The following is a 24,509-nucleotide window of genomic DNA, read 5'->3' as shown; positions in this document are numbered from 1 at the left end:
GTCACTTATACACGTAGTGGGCTATAGCAAATATAGATATACCACTTTTTTTCTAGGAAAATGTTTGCTACCCTCATGGGTTCCAAAATCAGCCCCGTGTGAAGAGCCTTAACTTTTTAATTTTTATTTCTTTTTGTATATATGTCATTTCATATGCAAGATGTTTGGTTTAGTAGAAATCGGTCTTTGGATCATGTTTTCCCAACATGTATGTTGGATTTTCTGGGGTTGAAAAATCAATGGCCTACAATCTATTGAATTTTCAATCCTCAAAACACAGTAGTTTTACACTGAGAAAAATATGGTCGATGAGTTGATTTCTATTATTTTAACCACATCCATAGAGTCGGATTTGATCAAAATGCCTTCCCCCTATGACTTTCAACTGGGGAGTTTGGAACTCACTAGGGTAGCCAATATTTTGCATGTTTTACCTGCCTTATGGCATCGAACACTCTCACGCCTATTTCAGCCCTCTCTCACACAGGATATCTCCTCTACTAGCCCTAGTGCTGCAGGCAGCTATTGGCTAAACTCTCTCAAGTCAAATCTCAACTTCTTTGCCCGACAATCTAGTGAGTGTTTCCAGTAGTGCTCAGAGGCTCCGCCTTGGATGAGGCTCAAGTAATTGGAGGTGGTGCTGCTAATTGGGGTGTTGGAGGAGCTGCTGGCTAATGAACATGGTTCTTCATGACTTATATTTTTCTATTGAGGTGCCTGCCAAGAAATGTCCTTTTGTTATACTTTTTTTACTAAGATAATCTTATTTTTTCACGTGGTTTCAGCCAACCGACAGAAAATGACCAGCATGATGTTATTTGAAAGATTCAGTGCATAGGTGTCCTCACGTCAATAAACATTACTGACAGATTTTTCCTTACAACTTCTTGCCTCCACTCCTGAGCAGGGGCAAAAAAATTTATTTGTGCGATAGTCGGGAAAAAAAATTGAGATAAAATTAAAAATGGCTACAATTATTAATAAAAATCTATTTCATATGGACAAATCAAACTATTTGCTGCAGTCAGGGCTGGGCTAGGACTGGGCTTTAAAAAAATAAAAAAAATTTAACTGTTTTGGGAGGCAGGACTGGGCTATAAAAAAAATTTAACTGTTTCGGGAGGCAGGACTGGGCTACAGCCCAGTCCTGCCTCCCGAAATGTCTCAAATGTTCACACTTTGGCGAGACCTCCGTAAATAGAGTACGACATTCATACAAATAACTTGCGAATTTTTTTTAAGTAAATACTCATCGAGAATGTCCACAAATATCTTAAGACATTCACAAATACTTGTTGCTAATATCGTCACTCATTTTCAGATGTTCGCAAGATGATTTGCGAACATCAGCTCTATATGTAAATCTTGTGCATCATTTGTGGACTTTTCAAATTTTCTCACATTGGACATAGATTCGCAAATTTTCTCATGACTTAAGTGTGAATCTCTTCATGTTTTTGTGAATATTTGTATGAGCATTAAATTGGATGCTTCATTTTTTTAAAAATGATGGTTAGCATTTTAGAACTTTTGTGCATTTTAGGGCTTTATTTGTGACCCCAACCCCTTTTGCACCATTGTTTCTCCCAACAAATTTTTTTTGGCAATTTTCTGACAGCACTTTATCGGTGACTTTTTGAGCATCTGGGATATCATCGACAGTGAGATATTCCAGTAAACACATCTTTAATGGCTGAAATTGTTATTTTTTGAATTTTTTTGCCTATTTCATTCCTTTGTTTAATTTATTTTCATATGAGTCTTCATTTCTCGTTGTATTTTTGTAATCTTGGTATGCCTTCATTTTCATGTGGTTGTTTATTTGATGTACGGATAAGCTTTATACTACAGAATAATTGTATTTAATGCATTCATCATTAAATTTGTTGTTTCATAGAAGTGTATTGATCAGATTTTTTATCATTAAATTTGTTGAATATAGTTGTTTCTGAAAAGTGACTAATGGATTCTTAACATCTTCATGCTTATGAGCCGCTTATGAGCATGTACTTCATAAAACCCTTGATCATGCATATATTTTGCATGTTATTCATCCATATACATGCATGATCCATGGAAAAATCATGTAAAAAATCCTTTTTTATCATTGCTTTCGAGAAAGTAATTTAAATTGAATTTTCAAGAAAAATCATATTTTCTAGTCTGACCCTGCGTTTTTCGGTGTTTAGTTAGTTTAGAATTTTTCTAATTTATAAGTTAGTTAGATTAGGACTTAATTAATTAATTTTAATTAGTTTAGGAAAACCTCCTTTTGTGAAACACGTTTTTCTCAGAAGAAGCATTTGAAACTTCTAAAAATTAAGTAGAGTTTTTCTGAAAAAAATGTGTAGACATAATTCTCATATTATAAATAGTATTCTTCATGGTAGAATCCACGTTTTTTCTCTTAAAAAAATGCAACTTCTTCTCACCTCTCTCTTCTCTTCCTCCTCCTCAATCCCAATCGGTTCTCCCTTGATTTCTTATGTTTCCCCCATTGATTCATCGTGCTTCTAACCTTTTGTTGCCAATTTTTCTTGCCTTACTCGACGAAAGTGTGCGCTGCTCAACGAAAAAACCAGTCTTCTTCTCAACCCTTTCGTCGGAGGTGAGCCATGCAGGAAAGCGATCAAATATGTAGTAAGCCCTTCTAAGGTCCTGAAAAGGCATTTCAAAAGGCTCTTCAAGCCCATCAGAGAGCCTCTCAAGAGGACCACAAAGTGATATGCAAAGAAGAAAAGTGAAACATCAAGGAAACTAAAGACTCGAAGCACTGAAGGCTTTTTTCTTCTTTCTAGCTTAGGATTTATTTTATTTCATTAATTATGTTTGTAATAAGGCACTATTATTTTATTGGTTTCAGCCCTCCGCAGAGGGCCGCACTTTCTTAGTTATTTATTTATTTAATTTTTTTTATTTTTAGCAATAAAGAGTAGTTAACTATTTGCTTGAATACAAAGTATTTTTTCGTTCCCTAAGATCGACCCAGAGTCCACCACTTGTGCGAGCCGGTTTTTATATATTTTGATGTCTAACTTTCACACTTGTTTTTACTTAAAATATCTTTTTAAAAATCATTTTCCAAAACTCACACCAAATTTTGGCTTTGTTGCCAAAGAACAATGATTAAATACAAGTATTTACTTTATTGCCCCTAAGTATTCATGTTTATTTAGGTTGCTAGTTTACTTTATGTTGTTTGTTTAGGACTGCTTAATTTCATTTACTACTAATTATTTAGAATTGTTTAGTTTCTTTTTAGTATTTAGGTTTAGAACCACATGTTTGCACAACCTAGATACCGGCTTACTTTTCTTGCACGACCCACCTACTATGCTACCCTTAGGAGGTGACTGTGCACGATTAGTACTGTGCTCATAGCTTACTTTTTGCAAAATATATGTTGGGTGCAAGTGTGCGGTGTTTGTTTATTTTCTGCTTTTTAGTTTTATTTTTCTTTTTACTTGCTTTGTGGTTTACTGTGGTTTGATCGCACTGCATGTTAGGTAGGTAGAAAGCCTTTTACTTTGGATGGTTGTTGCACCGGTCTACCTTCAGGTGCATGCAACGGCGACGCTCGCTTGACCTCGAGCTTGTTGAGATAGTTGAGGACCCCGAATCGCTTATTAAGAGAGTTTATCGATCCGGTCCCATGGCTCAGGATCAACAGTTGACCCATTCTGTGAGGGAGTATTTCATTTCTAATGAATATACTCCTGCCTCCTGCATCGCTAGACCCGTTATAGGAGCTCCACATTTTGAGATAAAGGTCAGCATAATCCAAATGCTTCCATATAGCCTGAGCAATGAAGACCCCTATCGTCATCACGATGAGTTTCTCGAGATCTGCTCTACTATGCGGATCAATAATTTTGAGGATGACGCATTGAGATTGATGTTGTTCTCGTCCTCCCTCAAAGACAAAGCGAAGCATTGGCTGAAAGCCTTAGATACGGTTTAAATTACCACTTGAAAATGCATGCAGCGTGAGTTTCTCAAGAAGTATTTTCAATTGGTAAGATGAACCAGTATCAAAAAGTCATCACTACCTTTTCTCAGATTAAAGGAGAAAAGTTTCACAAGACTTGGGGGAGGATGAAAGATCTTCTCCGCAAGTGGCCCCACCACTCGGTGCCTCGTTGGCAACTGGTGCAGTACTTTTATGATGGCTTCACCGAGAAGGATAGGCAAATGGTTGATTCTTCATGTGGGGCACGTTCATGATCAAGAGCGAAGATGAGGCATGTCCATATTCAATACATTTAGCAAAAATGCAATGCATCATGTCCTGTCCTCACGACTTGATAGGACCACACATGTTCCTAGTGGTCCTAAGAAATGAGGGATTTTTGAAATTGGGTTCGGACATGAGTTGCAAATCAAAGTAGACCAATTGACCAGGAAAGTTGATCAATTACTGGCCAACCCAGCTTCACTAAATCCAGTAGGAAATGTGTGTGAGTTATATGCTAGCCCTGCACACTTGGTTTCTGAGTGTTCGGCAGTATCACTCTACCCTGAATTCGTTCAGGAGCAAGTGAATGTTGTCCAATGTTTTGTCAGACTGGTGCACGATCCTTATACACCCACCTATAACCCAGGATGGCGAAATCATCTCAATTTTGCATGGAGAAATCCATAATAGCCTCCCCAGACACAACACAGATAGAGTAACCTCCCACAAGGATACCCGTGACCCCACATTCTCTCAAGCCCCTCCCCAGCTTAGCTTGCCTTCTCCTCAGAAGCCGATATCAAACCCATCTTTTCAGGAGAAGTTGTTCGAGGCCTTTTCTACCATTAAAGCCAACCTCAGTTCTCACACAATCGATAGCGAAGCTAGAGTCCCAAATGAGACAGTTGGCTGAGGCCTTGAGCAGGCAAAGCGAGAGAAGCCTCCCTATCCAGTCTGTTGTCAACCCGAGGGATAAAGAACCCATGCACTATGGTCTGCACCTCACAGAGTCTCACCAAGAGCAGGCCAACTCTGTTATCACCCTTCAGAGTGGGAAGGAAGTCCACCCTACTCAGGAAAAGACTGAAGAACCCAGTGACAGACCTAGTGACCAGTCGATCTCCCTTACCAAGCCCAAGGAAAGTGAGCAGGGCCCACGGCCTATGCCTTCGCCTTCGTATATCCCTAGAGCTCCATTTCCTCAGGCCTTAGCAAAATCGAATGATTTTAGCAAGTAGAGAGCGCACATGCATGAGATGCTTGACATATTCAAGCATGTTCACATAAACCTTTTCATGCTTAACTCTATCAAACAAGTGCCCACTTATACTTATGCAAAGTTTCTCAAAGAACTTTGCACACAAAAGAGAAAGTCGAGGCTGTTGCCCAAGACGATCTTTCTGACTGAGCAGTGAGATTCATGTTTCGGCACCAAGCCTCACCTAAGCTCAAGGATCTTAGGGCACCGATCATCTCGTATATCATAGGAAACATGACTATCGAGTGTGCATTGCTCGATCTTAGGGCAAGTGTGAACATCTTGTCGGGTTCTCTTTATGATACTTTTAGGATTGGAGATTTGAAGCCCATGACGACTGTCTTATAGTTGACTGACAGGTCTACCAAGCCTCCGTAAGGAATCTTGAAAGACGTGTTAGTCAAGGTCGAGGACTTATTTTTCTGTTGATTTTCTCATTCTAGACATGGAGGGCACTGATGTCACTCGCCAGACCCCCATCATTCTGGGCAGTCCATTCTTAGTCACTGCTCACACTCGTATTGATTATCGTAATGGGAAGATGGATGTTTTTTTTTTACAACAAGCATTTAATCTTAAACATTTTTTACGACTACTTTCATGTGACAGACATCAAAGGAAAGCAATTTAATTTGTTGTTGAATGCTTGCATAGGTAGATATTCAGTTTATGGCTCACCATCATGTGAGAATAGTCTTCACGCAGAGACTAAGCTCGTTTTTAGCAAGCGAGAGAGTCATTGCAGGGTCCATAAGGGTAGAGTTTGAGAAAATGTTGTAGGCAGGGTCTTAGATGACACCATTTTTCTTAGACCTCCCAATTGAGCATTACCTCACGTCCATTGATCTAATGGACGATGAAGGAAAACCAGAGATCCGTCTGGCAGAGAACATAAAACTTAGCGCTTTATGGGAGGCAACCCATATTTGTGATGTACTATTAGTAATCTTAGTAGTTTTTCTGTTTTTAAGAAGTTTTCTTCTTTCATAAGTTAGATGTCAGATTATGTATGCATTGTATTTTTTGTATGTTTTTATGAATTGCATAACAGGTAGACAGGTAGAACCTATGCAGAGTCATTCACATATCGTATCAGGTAAGATTTATTGAAGTAATTTCACATCATCTACAATGATCCTATGATTATTTACAATATCAATTGTTTGTAAAGATTCTTTATTGCCTGCACATCAAACATTTATATCCCTAATTGGTTCGAGCAATTACATGCCCTACACGTGCATATTAAGAACAATATTGTTCATTGTTTAGTACAGTTGGATATTCACCAAAAGACTAAGATCAATAGATGGTGTTTGAGATATATACACATTCTCCACATGATTCTTAACATTTTCATCAACTATACATCACTTTCATCCGCTTCTTGTTTAGAGATATAAGCAACTACTACTTATTTAACTTTGTAAGCCTTAAACATCACCACTAATTAACATCAATTATGCATCATCATCGGCCAAAACATATATCCATATTTATTGATGTTTATGTTTGGATAATTATTATACTGGAAGCTCAATAACTCTTTCGTATATCTGATTTTATGTAACATCAAATCTATAAATTTCTTAAAGCTATTATTTTTTTATATCACCATAGATCTATAACATAGTGATCCGTGCTACAATAATATACTTTAACCCTTTCAAAATTAACTGCCTACATAAACCACATAACATACATTTAATGAAACTAATATGTGACAAAAAAGGCCATCAAATATCGTTGATATATTTAATTAACAAAACTACTTACAACAACCACTCTAAAAACCAACTACCTACAAAAACCGTAACCGCTTTTTAATTTTTTTGCAAAGTCAATCCCAACCCCATCACACTAATTGAATGCTTGTACATTGTCAACCCTAACCTCATTATACCAAAAAAACTAACAAATATTAAATAAAGAACAAGAAAATAAATATAAATCGTCTAAAACACCAATATATATATAATAACTCAAGAATGCAAGAAAAGGATATATAAATATTTGTGTAAAACTCGCTTTAACACCTAATCAAAAGATGAGAAAGTTGACCAAAAGGTTGTCACAACTTTGCAGGAAGGCTGCAAGATGATTTCACCGGAATCATCGTAAAAGAGAGATGGATAGTGAAAAAAAGGTTAGCGTTCTAACGTGAAACAAATAAAAAAAATATCAACATGCAAAACAAAAGGTTGTCACAACTTTATATATGAATCAACATGCATACGAAAGTTGGAAACATTTACAACAGATATTTATGAAAAAAACAGACATTTGCAAACCCCCTCAAGAAGTATTTAGTTAAAGGAGGTTCACAATTTATATTCGTGAATGTCATACTGTATTTGCAAAAGTTATATTGTATTTGCGAAGAGTGTGAACATCGAGAACATTTGCGAATGTCAATGACCTCCTCGAGAAGTATTTAATTAAAAGAGGTTCGCAGGTTATATTCGCAAAGGTGGTACTGTTTTTACAAAAAATCATCGCATTTAAGGAGGGCTCATGAGAGTGCAATCATATGGGATATTCGCAAGATGTAAATGTGACTGTCACATACATTTGCAGAGCTCTTTCAGGAGTATTTACTTAAGTGATATTTGCAGGTTATATTCATGAAGGGCATATTAAATTTGTGAATGGCATATTATATTTGTGAATGGCATATTATATTTGCTGATGGTTGCATAATCTTTTTTTATTGAAAGGTTACAAACTTTCTCCAGCCTACTTATATATCATGTGAACCTCAACAAGTTCGCATATGCAAAAAGCAAAAATAACCTAAAAAATTGCATATGCAAAGGGTAAAAATACCCTAAAAAGTCAAGCATCGATTATTTTGGATATGGAAGGATTTTTCAAATTGTTAGGTATTTCAAAAAGCATGCTATTTTGCAAGGACAGTATGATCACTTTTGGAAAGAAAACCCGATGAACGGTACATTAGATTGTCCCATACCACATTTTCAGCATCCATTGGCATAAAACTCTAGGTTTCCCCTTGCCTACTAAGAAGTGCACTCATCTTTAGCCTTGTGGCAAAGGGCACATACTCCCAACTTTGAACTCAAAGGGTGTGCTTGAGTAGCGGGATGCACTCGATCGGAGACTAACTGGTCCCTACCCAAGTTCAGTCATGCATTTGATACACAAGGAACCAACTGGCCAGCCGGGATTCGTTGCATGATAATTAAGAGAGGTGGCAGAACCTAACCACTCTGGGTGAGATCTGGACAAACCCCAACTTGTGTGTCCAGGTGGTGTTTGTCCAGTGAGAGAAACGCCCTGATAATTCCTGTGCAACTTGGGACGTCACATGCCGCCCACCAACTAGATGAGCGGAGCCCTCTTGGGCTTGGGTATACCATAGTTAGCAATACATGAAACAACCAAAAAAATTTGTAACATAATAAATTCATGACTAAAAAAGTCTTGCATTCAAAAGGAAAGATAAAAAACAATGAAAAAATGAGTTAAAATTTTGCCTAATAGAATGTACGAGTTTTTTTTTTTTGAAAAATGATCACAATATCCTTGTTAAATGGCATCTTTTCAAAAATTACTCACAATTTGCCAAAATCCTCTACCTGTCCAAAATTCTTATACCAAGATTTTTTAGGACATTTTTATCCTTTCACAAATATGCCACGACCTTTGCAAATGTCCTCAAAATGTGTGAACCTCCTTTAAATAAATATTGTTGACGTACGTTCACAAAGGAAGTTCATACATTTTTTTAGACATTCGCAGAAATGATTTGCAAATATCATACTATATTTACGAGCATACGTCGAGTGTATTTTAGTTGAAGGAGATTCACACATTTTTTAAGGACAATCAGAAAAATAATTTGCAAAGGTCATCCATTGGCACAAAACTCCATTTAGTTAAAGGAGGTTTGCATATTTTTTGAAACATTTGTAAAAATGATTTGTGAAGGTCATAATATATTTGTGAATATACATGGAAAGTATTTAGTTAGAGAAGGTTCACATGTTTTTGAAATAAATTGCAAAGTTATAGCAAACCAACATGAATAGAATAGGCAATTAGATTTGGATATCCATCTTAAATAAATAGATTGGATAACCCATATGGGTGTAAGTGAGAATTGGGGTTAGGATAAACGATAGTTCAATCAACTACAAATAAAACAACAGATAAAGCAACTCAAAAGATATGCAAGGACAAAAACAACAATCTTTCTAGCTTATGAAGTTCTCAAGGGCAAATGCATCCACTTTTGAAGATGCTGTCAAATGAAGGGCAAAATGAAAAAGGATAAAATAAAAAATCCTCCTTATTAGAGATGTCCAGCTTGATTCCTCCTTTTGTGATGATTTTCATTTTTGTTTTTCCTTGTTTCTCTATGTAACCTTTGTCATTTGTAGTTCAATTTTTTATCTCATTATTAAAGTAATTTAAAGAGGTTCATTTTACCATTCTTGGCTTACCACTTGTGGTAAAATTTGGCTTATTCCTATGACAAATATTTACCTAGCCAGAACCCTGGCTGGCATCTCCCTCTCACGCATCTCTTTACTTCTCACGTTTCTCTTATCTCCCCATCCATCTCGCACCTCTTCAGCATTCACTTCACTCACAAGTTCCCTAGAATCCCCGTATCTATCCACCTTCTGACTATCCAGCAACGTTGCAGCATCCTCTGAATCAATTGTGCAGCCCAAATCAAGTTTGTATTATGAAAGTAGTGCTATATTTTTTGATACATTCACAAAAATATATTTATGAAAATCGTACTATATTTGAAAAAGTATGTCAAGAGTATTTACTTATAAAAAATTGTATATTTTTTGAAATATTCACAAAAATAATTTGTGAATGTCATACTATACTTGTGTACAACGTAGGACAAAAGTATTTAAAAGAAATTCTCACATTTTTGAGATATTTGTGAAAATGATTTGCAAAGGTCATATTACATTTGTAAACATACTTTAGAATACATAGTAAAATGATGTTCGTACATTTTTTAAAATATTTGCAAAAATGATTTTGGATAAAAAAGGGTGAAAATAACTAAAAAAAAAGGGCAAGAATCAAAATTTTGGACATAGATGGGTTTCAGCAAAGTGTGAAGCATTTTTTAAAAACATGCCATTTTACAAAGACAATACGATCATTTTTCATTAATTTTTTTTGTTTGCAACCTGAAGAAGCCACACCCAACACACAGACCTGATAACATTGGCTCAGCCTGCCATGCCTACGGTCATTGTGCCAGTGGCATAAAACTCCAAAGCTCTGACCCCCAGCCCCGAGGCTTTTACAAAGTGAGGATGCCCATGAGAATCAAACCTTGGCTGCCCATCTAGCGGCCACGGCACTACCCCACTACACGGCACTCCGTTGGGGCATACAAGTTCAATTCATTTATAATTTTATAAAACACAATTAAACAAAATAGTGCACGCAACAGTTTTCTCCTTGGAAATCAATTTAGGCTAATAGGAACTATAAGGTTGCTAAATCAAGGTTAAATGCTTATCCAAACACAAGAATATTAAAAAGCTGATGCATAATCGAGTTTTCTTCAGTCTTTTACTAAAAGATGTTCATGTTTTTAATGTTTTAAACAAAATGACAGGCTTCCTATTTTTTTAGAAGGCAAGCTGGGTTAGGAAGACCCCCCACCAGTTACACCCCATTTCGGTTGATTCTTCAACACAAAAGATTGAGCCAATATTTGGAATGGGCTTTATATGCACCATCCACTATTGGCACCAAACACCTAAATTTTATAATGAGATTATCCCTGCACTTGCACAAATTGGCTCAAGCTTATATTGCCCATCCACCAATATGTAAACATTTCTAGAACATGAACTAACTCACTGACTTTAAGCCCTTCTGTATTAACTTTTGGAACGTTCAACTAATTAAAAATATTATGTACAAAACATGTGAGAATAGGACCAAGCCTTTCATACAAGTTCTACATAGTTTATTGAGTAAAAAACGTTTTTGGCCATCTGGCTGTGATGCTTAATGCCTAAAGCAGGCCATATTATGAACTTAAATAGGTAATAATGCATCAACGTTTTAGAACTGAAGAACGCATGCTTTACAACTGAAAAATTCATGTTTTTACATAAAGTTAACTTGACCCGAAGTCTAGTTCCTATTAAATAAACCATTAACCATGTTAAACACATTCATACGATCAGATTGAACAAATAAAAGCACGCAACCATGATTTGTACAAAATGTAAAACTATATCTGCACTTCATTTTGGCACCATATATGTGCGTGTGTGTCAAATCTAGCTGATTAATGGGTTCATTAAGTTTTGAGTGAACAACCAGATTGAGTCCAAAAAGTATGTATCCATGACTTCAGCCAACAAGAAACTGGGTGAACAATTCCTGTTGGTGATCTTGCCCCTTTTGGTTGAACATCCTTTGGAACCAGATCCTAGCATAAGGAAAGGAGGTGTTACCACCTTGGTTTTCCTCCGTATCAATAATGGGGCAGCAAAGAAGAGGATGGGGTGCAACCAATGAGGTAAAAAGAGGCTAGAGAATCTTAAGAAATTAGTGTCAGTGGTGATAGAGGGGGGAGATTTTTCCTCTATTTTCATGATGGAGACTCCATGAGAACTGTAGAGGAAGCTTAGGATGATATTGATTGGGCGAAAGTAACCCTAGGATCAAGGTTTCTGAAAGGGAATTCCAGAAAGACAAAAGGAGATCGGGGTTTCACAGGCTATGGAATTAATTAGGGCTTCCAAGAGACTTGTCAAGCAACAATTAGGGCTAGAGCTAAGCTCATTATGTCCATTTATAGGTAAATAAGATATGAAATAAAGATGGTTCCTTATGGCAGCCAGAGGAATCTAGGACAACCCTACCATGTGCTCTAGGGCATTGGGGGTATCAGGACATTTATGAAAATGGCGGCTAGGCTTTCCAGGCACCCAATGTTCAGAGTACCTGGGACCCTGTCCTGAGTTATATGGCTACTTTAGGCCAAGTACTTGGAGCTTATAGAGGAATGGCTGCAAATTATCTAAGCACTCAAAGACTTTTTTTCACTTGGTTTAAGCAACATATTACAAAGGTGTGTCTAAACCAACAAATTCATTTTACCAAAATTTGCTAAAAGTACCCAGTGAGCTCAGCAACAAAACCTTTTAAATAAAAGAAAGAAAGAAATCAACTCGTTCCTTTTAACTTTTCATCTTCTCACATAAGCAGCACTTATCAGTTTCTAAAAATACCATAATAACAATATGTAGTTTTTTTCTGTCAGTTCTGCTCCAACTCCTACTTCCACCCCTAACCATTACCAAACTGCCAACCATCCTATTTTGTTGGTGATTAAGGCAACGGTCGGGACAATGTTGTGGATGAAGGCCTTTAAGTTGTTCAGGAGGAAAGAATGCGAACAACTTTCATCTTTGTCTGCATGCTCTAAGTGATTAAGATGGCAATACCTATCCATTGCATCATTACGCAATTGTTATCTTTTACTAGACCAACATCATCACTATGGTGGAATAAGAATACCCTAGGGGGCTACTACAAAAAAATGGTCTTCTTTCTTATACATCATGTTTTAACAAGTTGTCTCATGATGCTCTATAGATATGCTAACAATCGAGCCAATAAGACAGATGAGACAAAGATGAAAGTCCCTTCTTAGAAATTAGCATCCTTCATCCAAAGGTTTACAAGATAACAGCATCAATGATACAATGAAGGCAATCATAAACCTTTCATTGTTCAATTTTAATATCTTAATTCAGAGGAAGAATTCATTAATAAAGTCATAATGAATTCAAGGTGATTCATCACAAATTCACAATGAACAGGAAATGCCACATGGAGCCTCATAAATTCATGCTTCAAGCAACAGTGATTATCCCTAATGAACAAGCATGTATTACCTTGGAATTTTTTCACTTGATCAGTGACAGGGATTATTCAAATTTTCCTGATTGACACGACTTTCTCTAACAGCTTTTTTCACTGGTGGTACTGATAAAGCACAGCATATATGAAACATATGAATTTTAGGAACAAAAAGAGCCCAAGCAATAAAGATTTTGTATACATTCTTATAAAGTGAGGAGCCTATTAGACACGTATCTATAACATATATATATATATATATATATATGTACACACATCCACTACTTAAATGACCAAGGAATAACACTAACCAACCACCGAAATCATTTAATGAATACTGTAGATTCAATCATCATTCTCTCTTCATTTGAATAAAGCAAAAAATTATATGAAGCAGTATTTGTAGACATGCATTATGTGAAGAAAAACAGAACCTTCAATTCAGCGTTTTGCATATTTCGTCATGCCTATTATCGATCCCATGACTAATTGCAATTTGAAAGATTAAATCAACAGAAAAAACAGCATAGCGAACTTGTCCAAAACTGAATTTTCAGATAAAGAACAAGCATGATCAGATTAATTATCTTATACACTTGACTGAATCACAAAAGCAACACACCTTTTTTCCTAGAAGCACCTGCCGGTAGCTTGGCTGGAGACATGTAGGATGGCACCATCCCCCCTAAACAAGGTAATGTTCATTCGTCCAAAATTCCAAATTTATGCCTAAAAACACTCAGAAACCTATATTGGCACAGCCATTCAAATGTTCATGCTCCTGCCGGTTTTTTACGACAATGCCACGCTGTCACCGGTACATACCATTTTACCCTCTGTACTAGTGTCAACACATGTGTCCTCGTGTCAACATACGTCGACACCGGGACACGCCATTTTACCCTCCATACATACAAGTTTATATTCAATTTATAATTATATTTTCAGTTTATAACTTTATATTTTCAGTATATAATATATATTTTAGATATAGCATATATATATTTAGATTATATTCAGTTGATTTTGAATTTATTTTGTATTTATGTGATATTTAATATATATATATATATATATATATCAAGTTTTGTAAGAATCGTATTGTCACCCGTATCGGTCAGGCCCAAAAAAAGATATGTATCACGGTAAATCATATTGCATCATAAGAAATCATAATTTTTAATAAAACATTTGCAAAAATTCCAAGAAGTCAAGAAAATTCAGAAAAAATAGCAAAAATCTAAAAAATCATAGAACATGAAACAATGATGAACTGCACAAAATACAACTATAAATCACATATGAAGCATTAAATTCTCTATGAGTTGCATAAGACATCATCAAACAATGATGAATTGCATAAGACATCATCAAACAATGATGAATTGCATAAGATAAAACTATAATATTACATATCAAAACAACTATGTGCTATGAATGGCATGGCATAAGACATTGAACCTTAAATAATCAAGATAGTATGCTATAAATAGCATGCATATTCACAAGAAAAATGCAAACTATGAAATAATGTGCATATTGAATAATGAATCTATGCAAATAAGTCACAAGATTCATAATAATGTGTTTACGTAAACAAAACAAAAATCACAGTGTTTTTTAATGCTTAAAAATTTTACATAACTAATTTTTTTAAAATTTCATAAAAATGAATTTGATACCATCAATCATTGAGTATCAACATCTTTTTTTTTTGGAAAACTCTCTCTCTAAATCACTCTGTTTATTAGCTTAAATTACTTAAATTAGGATTTATTTTTCTTCTTTTGATTTACTACAGCAGACCTTTGGTCGTTTTGTCAAGGATGCTTCTCATAACAAAAAAAAACTTAGTGGGTCTACTGGCTGGTCATCATCCTAAATCAATTCCTAACGGTTTTTATCTCTTTTAGTAGTCAGTTGAGCACGTTATTGTGGTGACAGAAAAAAAGATTTAAAAGTTGAAAGTCATTGAATTGATTTGGCAAGCCGTGAACAACTTGCTACATTCGGTTGAGGAAGAAAAAAAATCAGAAGATATGTTGAATCCATTAATGGTGCTCTGCATCAAACACCAAAAACCACAAGATTAAACGCATGTACAACTTGGCAAGCATTACAAAGCCTGATTTAAGTAGCACCAAAATCGAATACATGTCATCCAATCAACCAAAATAATTAATCATAACTGGATTAATGTTACTTTTACATGTCGATCTCATATTTTTTCAGTATTTATTTGAGATTTTTTATTTCTTGTTGGTTGTTGCTTCATCAATAAAGCAATTTTTATTTATTTATAATTTTAGATATTTTTTATAGTTTTTTTTTAAGTTTTCAAACAAAAAAATTTGAGGCTTACGCTTTACGCCTCGCCTCAGATTTTGGTGGAGCGCCTCGCTACGCCTCAACACTTTTCACAACACTGAGTATATCCATTCAAAAACATGTTTTGAGATACACATGGAATACTAAATATGAATTATTTAGAAAAAATTGTCAATCTTTTAAAAATATTAAAAAAAGTAGATTTTTGCAATATCTATTTGATATAATATAAAGAAAAGAGCAAAGTTTTCAAATATATATGAAAAATAAGGAATGACAAAGTAATGTTTAAATTGAAGAAAAATGCCTTTTTATTGGATAAGAAAAATAAGGCATTAAAATATTCTAAAATACAATAATATTTATGACTGTGTGTGTGTGTGTGCAAATGTGCAAACATGTGTGTGTGTGAAAAAACTTTTAAGGATGATCTGTGGTGAAAAGTTAATTTCTTTATGTTTTTTTATACTATGTGTTATTTACTTTGTAGATTAGGGTATTTATGATACAGTCTATGTATACCATAGTCACAAGTATAGGCTATATTTCAAAAATATTGCCTATACCTAACTTTTTAATGGGTAAAGGACACTAAAGATAAAATACTGCAAGATTTTTCAAAAAGAATTTACAGAGGTTTTATATCATTTTAGTTACTTTGTACTTTTTTTTGTCTTTTCTATATCTTAAATATGTTTTTACTTCTTTCTTTTATATTTTTACCTACTTTATTATATTTTACATATAATATTTTATCAACTAAACATGTTATTTTATTACTTATTTCTGCTAATTCTTTTTTTTTAAGTGCTGAGATTTTCCCTAGATTTATCAACCTAACCTATACTATCGTGAGAAAGAGCCTAGCCCAGATATAGCAAGACTGATATTTGGGAGTATGATGTAAAGATATATCATAGGATCCTTATATATAAGTATAAAGCATACATGTGTGCATAGGGGTAATATTTGGTCATGTCAACCTGACTATCTCAATAAGATAGAAATCATAGGAGCAGGTTGTGTAGACCCAATCAGACCTCATAGATGGATTCAGCATGGTACAATTGCTAGGAACCGGCTTCTGAATCATGTTTTTTCAACCAAAAAACACAATTTATTCAGCCAAACCGGCTTCTGAATCATTTTATACAATTTCATTCAGCATGGTATAAATCTTTTATGCAGATCCAATTTTCTTGAGTGGAGGAGTGTCTAGCTTGATTAAATATCGTTGTTGGAGGAGTATGTATCTTTGTAATTTTACAGTTTGTACTAGTAATAAAGAGCTTACGAGATCAATTCAAGAAAATGTACCGTGGTGTATGTTGTTTGCTGATGATATTGTTTTGATTGATGAGTCTAGAGCTGGGGTTAATGCTAAGTTAGAATTATGGAGACAGACATTGGAAGCTAGAGGTTTTAAGTTGAGTAAGAGTAAGACTGAATATATGGAATGTCGGTTTAGTAAACAACGAAGTAGTGATGGGAGTGTAGTGAAGCTTGGTGAGCAAGATATACCGGTGAATGATTATTTCAAATATTTAGGATCCATCATTCAAAAGTATGGAGAAATTGATGGAGATGTAAATCATAGGATAAAGGTTGGGTGGATGAAATGGAAAAGTGCTACTGGAGTGTTGTGCGATCGTAGAATGCCATTGCGGTTGAAGGGAAAGTTTTATAGGACGACTATTAGACCTGCTTTACTATATGGTACGGAATGTTGGGCTGCCAAGAGACATCATATTAAAAAAGTGAGTGTAGCTGAGATGCGGATGCTTAGATGGATGTGTGGAAATACAATAAAAGATAAGATTCGGAACGAAGAGATACGTAAGAAGGTAGGTGTTGCACCCATTGAGAATAAGATGCGAGAGAATCGTTTACGGTGGTTTGGACATATTCGGCGAAGGCCTAATGATGCTCCAGTTAGAAGGTTGGAGAAATGGGAAAATATATTAGTTAAAAGAGGTAGGGGTAGGCCTAGGAAGACTTGGATGGAGATGATAGGAAAGGATATGAATGCTTTGAACCTCACCGAGGACATGGCGTTGGATAGAAATGATTGGAGGAAAAGGATTCATGTGGAAGACCCAAAATGAATTTCTTTTTTGGTTCATATCGCTGACCCCAATTGTTTTGGGATGAAGGCGTAGTTGTTGTTGTTGTTTGTTGTTGTTGTTGTACTAGTAATAAAGATTTTTTACCTTAACCAATTTTTTTGAGTGAAAAAATTGTGGAAATACATTTTTTTACCTTAACCAATTCTTTTGGGTGAAAAAAACAGTGGAAATGAACTTCTAATGGCCTCAAGACAAATGAAGAAGTCTGCCCTCAAAAGGTATTTAAAACCAAAAATGAAAAAAAAAATTTGTTCGGTCTTTATAAAGTGCATTGAAAGTGTAATACGGCATAATATAAGGGTGTATCGTAGGATACACCTGATACAAGTGCAAAAGGCACTCCTATCGCGATACAAGTGTGTATCGTATCGCAAAACCCAAAAGTAACGATATGTATCATACCATATCCTACGATACAGTAGGATACAACACTGATCTAAACTTATAGATGTGTTTATTTTTGTTTATTTACTAAAAATTATGCTTTAGATAAAAGCAATTTAGCTAGAATTTTTAGTGTGATCTGAGCCATTGCTTTCTGGTCACTCTAAAAACACTTCTAAACATTACATCATCTACAGTATGTTTTCTACTAAGTAAATTATGATTACAGATCTTGTCAAACGCTGTGTGAGATGTGAGATTGCTAATCTCAACCAGCGTTTGACAGGATCTGCTCTTGTAAATTATATAGATTACACATGTCAATTTGGTCAAAAAAACTATACAAACGACCTTTTAATCTGTTTAGGATGATTTAGGAGATAAGACTGTTTAGAACTTATATCTAATAAATTGTTATCATGAACCAGCAGAGTCGCATAGCAATTCTTGCCGAGTCAACTCCCAAGTGAGTGGGCTGTAAAACTTTGATTCACATTGTTTCATAACTTAACATTGAACACTCTTAGTCCACAATTATCAAAGAGTTTAATGTGCTAAGGCCCTTATACTTCATCAAACCTTATGATGTAACACAACCAAATGCAGTCTCCCTGAGGTTTAGTTCATACAAATTACGCCAAATTCATCACACTAATTACTTACCTGCATCAACATCCTTCACCAATGTTTCTTTCAGCCATAGTTGGACACCGTACACAAATCATCTTCAGAGGAACTGTTTTTTACCTTTCCCCGGTTAAGCACATGCTCATGATGCATCAACAGCTCTGATGAAAAAACAGAACTTTGCATGCTTGATGAAAACTAAAGTGTAAGTAGTGGTAACTGTAGCAAAAAATGATTGCTCACACCCATAGGAAAGAAATACGAGTCTGAATTCCATTAGGAGTAGACTTTGCAAAACCGAGAAAGCATGAATAAGATGTCCCTACACAATCTATAAGGGAAATTTTCTGCTGGGCAGAGAAATCTTCACCGCATAAAGTAATATCCAGAGTAAAATCGGTAAAACAAAGGCGCAAAGGGATAAGCAATTAATCCAGCTCAACCATTACTTAGTTAGAATCGTTTTACTTCTCCGATGAGTTTGGCCCTCTCTTCTTCCCAAATCCAACCACTGACAAAGAATATCAAAAATGAAAGATGAAATCAGTCATCGTTTAGAGAGGGGGAAAGAAAGAGGGAGAGAGAGAGGTAGTTCAGCACTTGAGCGAACAGGACGGGAGAGGGAAAGAAGGAAAGGTAATGACGTACCGGCTGTCACGAAACGCCTGTTGTACTGCATCCGCTTGTGAGCCCTCCCTCTGGGCTTCTTCTTCTTTTCCTGCTTCGCCACCTTCGGCGTCTGCCCTCGCACCTTCCCGGCACGTGCCAACGACCCGTGAACCTTCCCTGCAATTCATGCGAGAGCGAGTCGGTCGGTAAAGGGAAGAAGAGGGAAAGGGGTCAGGGAAAGGATGGAAATCACAGTAAAAAAAAAGACAAAAAAAAAAAAGACGAACAAAGCTGAGGTGATGACGATAACGAAACGGTGATGAACAGAACTAGAAGGGATGCGCGTTCGATGAAAGGTGGAACACGGTCACCTAGAGAGCCGGAAAACTTACCCATGTTTCCTGGTTGCGAGCGAAACCCTAAGGCTGATGCCTCTTCTTTGCAGTCACTCCACCCGCAGACGGCCGAAGCAATGAGTCGTGGGTCAATTTGAGACGCCCCCACCACCATATTTATGCTAGGGTTCGCTGATGGATCGGGCACTTCGAACCGCGCCCCGTCCTGGCTCGGTTGGAGGCTATGTATCAATAAGACCCGACCGGATACGAGACGCGGGTTAAATGTGAAAAGATCCGGTGCAATATGATTGAACAAATATTTGTGCACTCATTTACGAATTATGCTAAAATGGAGACTAAAAGTTCAATAAAATATATTAAAATAACAATTGCAAGGAAAATTCAATAAAATAAGAAAAGAAAAAAAAATAGTTTAGGGTTTGAAAGAAAGAAAGGGAAATCACACCGAATCTAAGGTCTCTATAGGTTCCATCTTGAATTTATATGAAAAATCTTGAATCTGGAGTGAATCAGATCTTTACCCGCTCGAATCTCGGGTATGGGCCTCCTAATAACGCAACCTACCGAGATGGGCTCTAAGCATGCTTCCTTTGCCCTCTCGTTTTCCTCGTAGATCTATGCACGGTTGGCTCTTCTCGGCTTGGTACTAGATCCGACACAGAATACGTATGGAAATTTGGGTCAGCTTGCCTTGTTGGATCTGGGTACTAGTTCCCTGTGGATCTCATGAATCCTGATAATCTTATCTCGTCCCTGCATCATCAGGCATAGCCTCAAGCACAAGCCTTTTAGCATATTACATCATATATCCGATCTTAATCTTGTACATTAATTAAGACTAGTTTCATATTTGGATTTACATGTACTTTTTTATTCAAATTTGAACTGGCATTTTCTATCTGATCTATATTCAAATATGAATCAATAAGAAATCCCTTGTATTTTTTTTCAACATAAAAAAAAAACTTGTTTCTATACATTTTTTTTTGTCAGATCAAGATTTTGATCTGCTAAATAATGTTTAAATTCGAATTCTGATCTACCATGATCGGACCCATTGGCACCTTTACTCTGAAGCATCCCATTTTTGAATGAATCTCGAAAACAGCATTCTTGCAACTCAATAGCCCATATGGAAAGACTTTCATCCCCACCTACTCAATAAGTTGCTACTTGAATCCAACATAGTAGACAAGGATTGGTCAGTAGTAAGAAGCAGCAGTTTAATTGGAACCTTACTATGATTCGGAAGGCACAAAAACGGGTTGAGATCAGGTGATATTGATAATCACCACCAATGGTGATTTTCTTTTTATCCAACGCTATCATTATGATGGTACGGAGCACCACCATGGAGAGTCTTTTAAGGGTCTTGTCAAGGGCATTTTCGTAGCACCATTTGAAATCCTTGGAGCATTTTCATACCCCTAGGGCATTGTGATGGTACTCGTATAGTATGTGGGGGTGGATATTGAAAATCATCACTAGCTGTGATGAAAATGAAGTATTGTATACAAAAAATGACATGTTTCTTTAAATGCCTTACAAATTTTGAAATGTACCTTATGTTTAAATTGGGTAATGCCAGACTTTTTTAAGACATTTTTACCTTTCCATTTGCAACCCTCCCTCTTGAGGTTCGCATGATGTATAGGTATGTTGTCCTGATCTCGCAACCTCTCACTAAAAAGTATATTCACACTATCATTTTGCAGACCTCACGAAGTTCGTATAACCAATTTTACGAACCTCCTACAACTGAAATGTAATGACACCCAAATTTGTCCCCTTTTTTTTTAATATCTTTTTTTTTGTAAACTACAATTTACTTTCTTTTGTAAATTAGAGCAGAAGTCTTAGATAGTAAATTAAAGGACAGGAAACTCAACATCAGATCAAAAGGCATGATATAATAAAAACATGCTAAGGGTTGGGCAAAAATATAATCGCATTCATTCGTTATGTATTATCAATTAGTTCACAAGGTTTCAAAATATGGATCTCATATCCATCACAATTACAAAAGGATAAATATATGTCAAGACACCCAAACATAAACCTTGATGCCACTCCAGATCCACCATCCAAAAAAATCGTCAAGCTCAGTGTACCTCATTGATCCGCCTAGACATCTCCTAAAAAATCATTAAAATTAAAAGAATAAAACTACAACACGTCTCAATATGATCCCCAAGAACTCTGATTGATTCCTAACGATGAACCTTACACACAAGGTCACTGCTTGAGTCAACTATCAAGAAACCTCACAAGGTTGAAGACTCAAGGAAGAAAAGACTAATCAAATCCAAAATGGATAAGACATATCATCTGCTAGTCAACCGTCTAAAAATGGATTCCTCCGGGTTGTGTAGTCACCTCATATTTCAGAGTGTGACGATTTTATTGTTGTGATCTTATAATTATTATTGATTCATTGTTCACATGCATCTCATTGTACCTCTTAGGTACCTTCAAGTTCACACCTGACAACATAAATCATACTTGGGGTCCACGACCCTCTCATCCATGCTATGCAATTAATTCATTACACGTAACTCATAACATCACATATAGTATGCAGCAAAAAAAATATAATCATACATCAATCGTGTGCGCATCCTTGCACAAATGAGTCCTTTAGGCTAAAGCTATAACTTGAGAGCAACCAAAATAATAGCATGCAATGCAATCCTTCTCTACTTGGTCTTTTAGACATCACATCAAGCTAAAGCAATACAAAAGGTCAAATCTCGTGGCCACCATAATAATAACATGCAATCATCATTCACTTGTAATTGAGCATGCATCATATATCATAGCCTTTTAACATGCTCCACCATTTAATATAGCATGTTCATATATATCTTATGCTAGAGACAAATACTAAAGTATGCTAATACGAAAATCCAAACCAAACATTTCAGCATTGAGTCAAACTAATATAAAATTAGCTCTAAAGTTTTTTATGCATATGATACATGCTAGGATTTTAAAATCAAAAACTTATTTTTCACATGGGAAATAACACATGTTGAAATCAAATCAAAATTGATTTTTACACAAACATATACTACATGATGAAATCAAATCAAAAGTATTTTTCATAGGCATATAATGCACACTGAAATCTAATCAAAACTGATTTCACATAGGCATATGATACATGTTGAAATCAAATAAAAAATGAAGTCTTTTACACAGGCAGAAATCAAAATCAAAACCGATTTGACGTAGGCATATATAATACATGTGAAAACCAAATCAAAACTGTTTTTTTTTACACGGACATATGCATGTTGAAATCAAAATTGAAACTAATTTTCATAAGCATATAATGCATGCTCAAATCAATTCAAAACTAATTCACATAAGCATATAATACACGCTGAAATCAAATCAAAACTGTTTTTTCTTTTATACAAGCATATACTACATGTTGAAATAACAATCAAAAATAATTTTTATAGGCATATAATGTATGTTGAAATCAAAATGAAAATTGATTTACATGTGCACACACTACATGCTAAAAATCAAAAATAAAAAAAGTTGATTACACAGACACATAATACATGCCAAAAATAAAAATTGATTTACATGTGCACATACTATATGCTAAAAATCAGAATTCCCAAAACAGATTTTACATAAGCACATAATACATACTGAAAATAAAAAATAAAAATTGATTTACATATGCTCATACTACATGCTAAAAAAAAAAAAAAATACCAAAAGCACATTTCACAAAAACTGATTTTTACATGGTTCAAAAACTTATTTTTACATGGTATTTGTTGGGATAATATGCATCATACCTTTAACGCTAAAATCTTAAATAATAGACCACCATAACCGCAAGACAATGACCAAGCTATCCCAGAAAATATCAATGCTCACCCAAGAAGCACATGAATTGTTCTTGTAAGACCCGCATTTTTCAGAAAAAATCTGAATAAAATTCATGAGGCATTTACCAGTAAAAATAGCATTTCTTCTCAGAATGCGAAACGAATCAATTCCTGCGAGCCAGTCATACTTAGGATATTCGTCGAATCACGAATATATCCTCAAACACTCTGGAAGCCATAACTTCCTACCTGAATGAAATCAAAGAATTCCTGCGAGCCAACTTTCTTAGTTACGTCAATACGAAGGGAATGGCGTACTCAGAATTTTTTGGAAAAAAATCGCCGGAAACCCGAAATTCTTGCGGGACCCACGGAAATATTGGTGGGACCCACAAAAATATTCCTCAGAAAATATCTGGTGGGACCCACAAAAATATCCCATGGAATATCCAAGTGGGCCCCACACCAAGAAACCTCTTGGAATTAAAAAGAAGCCAAAGGGGTAGAAGGGGCATGAGAAAATCCAAGAGGAGGTGGGCTTGGGCTATAAATAGCCCGCCCCACTCTCTCTCTTCTCATAAAAATCGACCCCCTCTCTCTCTTGCCTTCTCTCTCTCTCTCCTAAACCTCCCCTACCTAGCCTAGCCCATCTGAGCTCACCTGACCTGGTCTGAGCCTGCCTGACTTAGCCTGAGCCTGCCTGACCTGGTCCGAACCCACCTGACCTGGGTCTGAACCCACTTGACCTGGTCCAAACCCAGTTGACTTGACTTGAACCTAGTTGGGTTTAAAGTCAAAGTCAAAGTCCTTTTTGGTCCAGATTCCGGTTTGGATTTCTGAACCCAGACTTAGCCTACTTGAGCTGAGTTCGAACCTGCTGAACCCAGTTGACTTGGATCGAACCCTGGTTGGTTCAAACCACTTAGGTTGAGTAGCTTGACCTACTCTACCTCTTTCTCAACTAAGTCAGCTTCATCTGACTTAGTCTGACCTCTCGAATGAAGGCTCGAAGCCAAAGAAGCAACCCGGAGCCATTTCTTCCTCGATTTGAAGTAAGTTCGCTTCGTTGATCCATCTCTCTCAAGTATTTGATTGTTTGTATATAGAATATACTTTCTGAAGTAG

The 24,509-nt window shown here is 35.9% G+C and overlaps 1 protein-coding gene across 1 annotated transcript; it reads right to left on the bottom strand.

Annotated features, from left to right (window-relative positions):
* Positions 1–18,816: 18,816 nt before the first annotated feature.
* LOC149827908 (small ribosomal subunit protein eS30z/eS30y/eS30x-like) lies at positions 18,817–19,657 on the bottom strand. Its single transcript, XM_090019722.1, has 3 exons — positions 19,567–19,657; positions 19,214–19,351; positions 18,817–19,076 (listed from the first exon to the last, which is right to left on the bottom strand). Exons 1-3 carry the CDS (start codon positions 19,568–19,570, stop codon positions 19,030–19,032), a joined length of 189 nt encoding a protein of 62 aa, XP_089875848.1. The 5' UTR covers positions 19,571–19,657; the 3' UTR covers positions 18,817–19,029.
* Between the last annotated feature and the right edge of the window lie 4,852 nt (positions 19,658–24,509).

This window comes from Nuphar pumila, chromosome 10, assembly GCF_984573655.1.
Source record: "Nuphar pumila chromosome 10, dmNupPumi1.hap1.1, whole genome shotgun sequence".
In the NCBI taxonomy this organism is placed as follows: Eukaryota; Viridiplantae; Streptophyta; class Magnoliopsida; order Nymphaeales; family Nymphaeaceae; genus Nuphar; species Nuphar pumila.
Note: the sequence above shows the minus strand (reverse complement) of the source record. Positions and strands in the feature narration are given on the sequence as shown.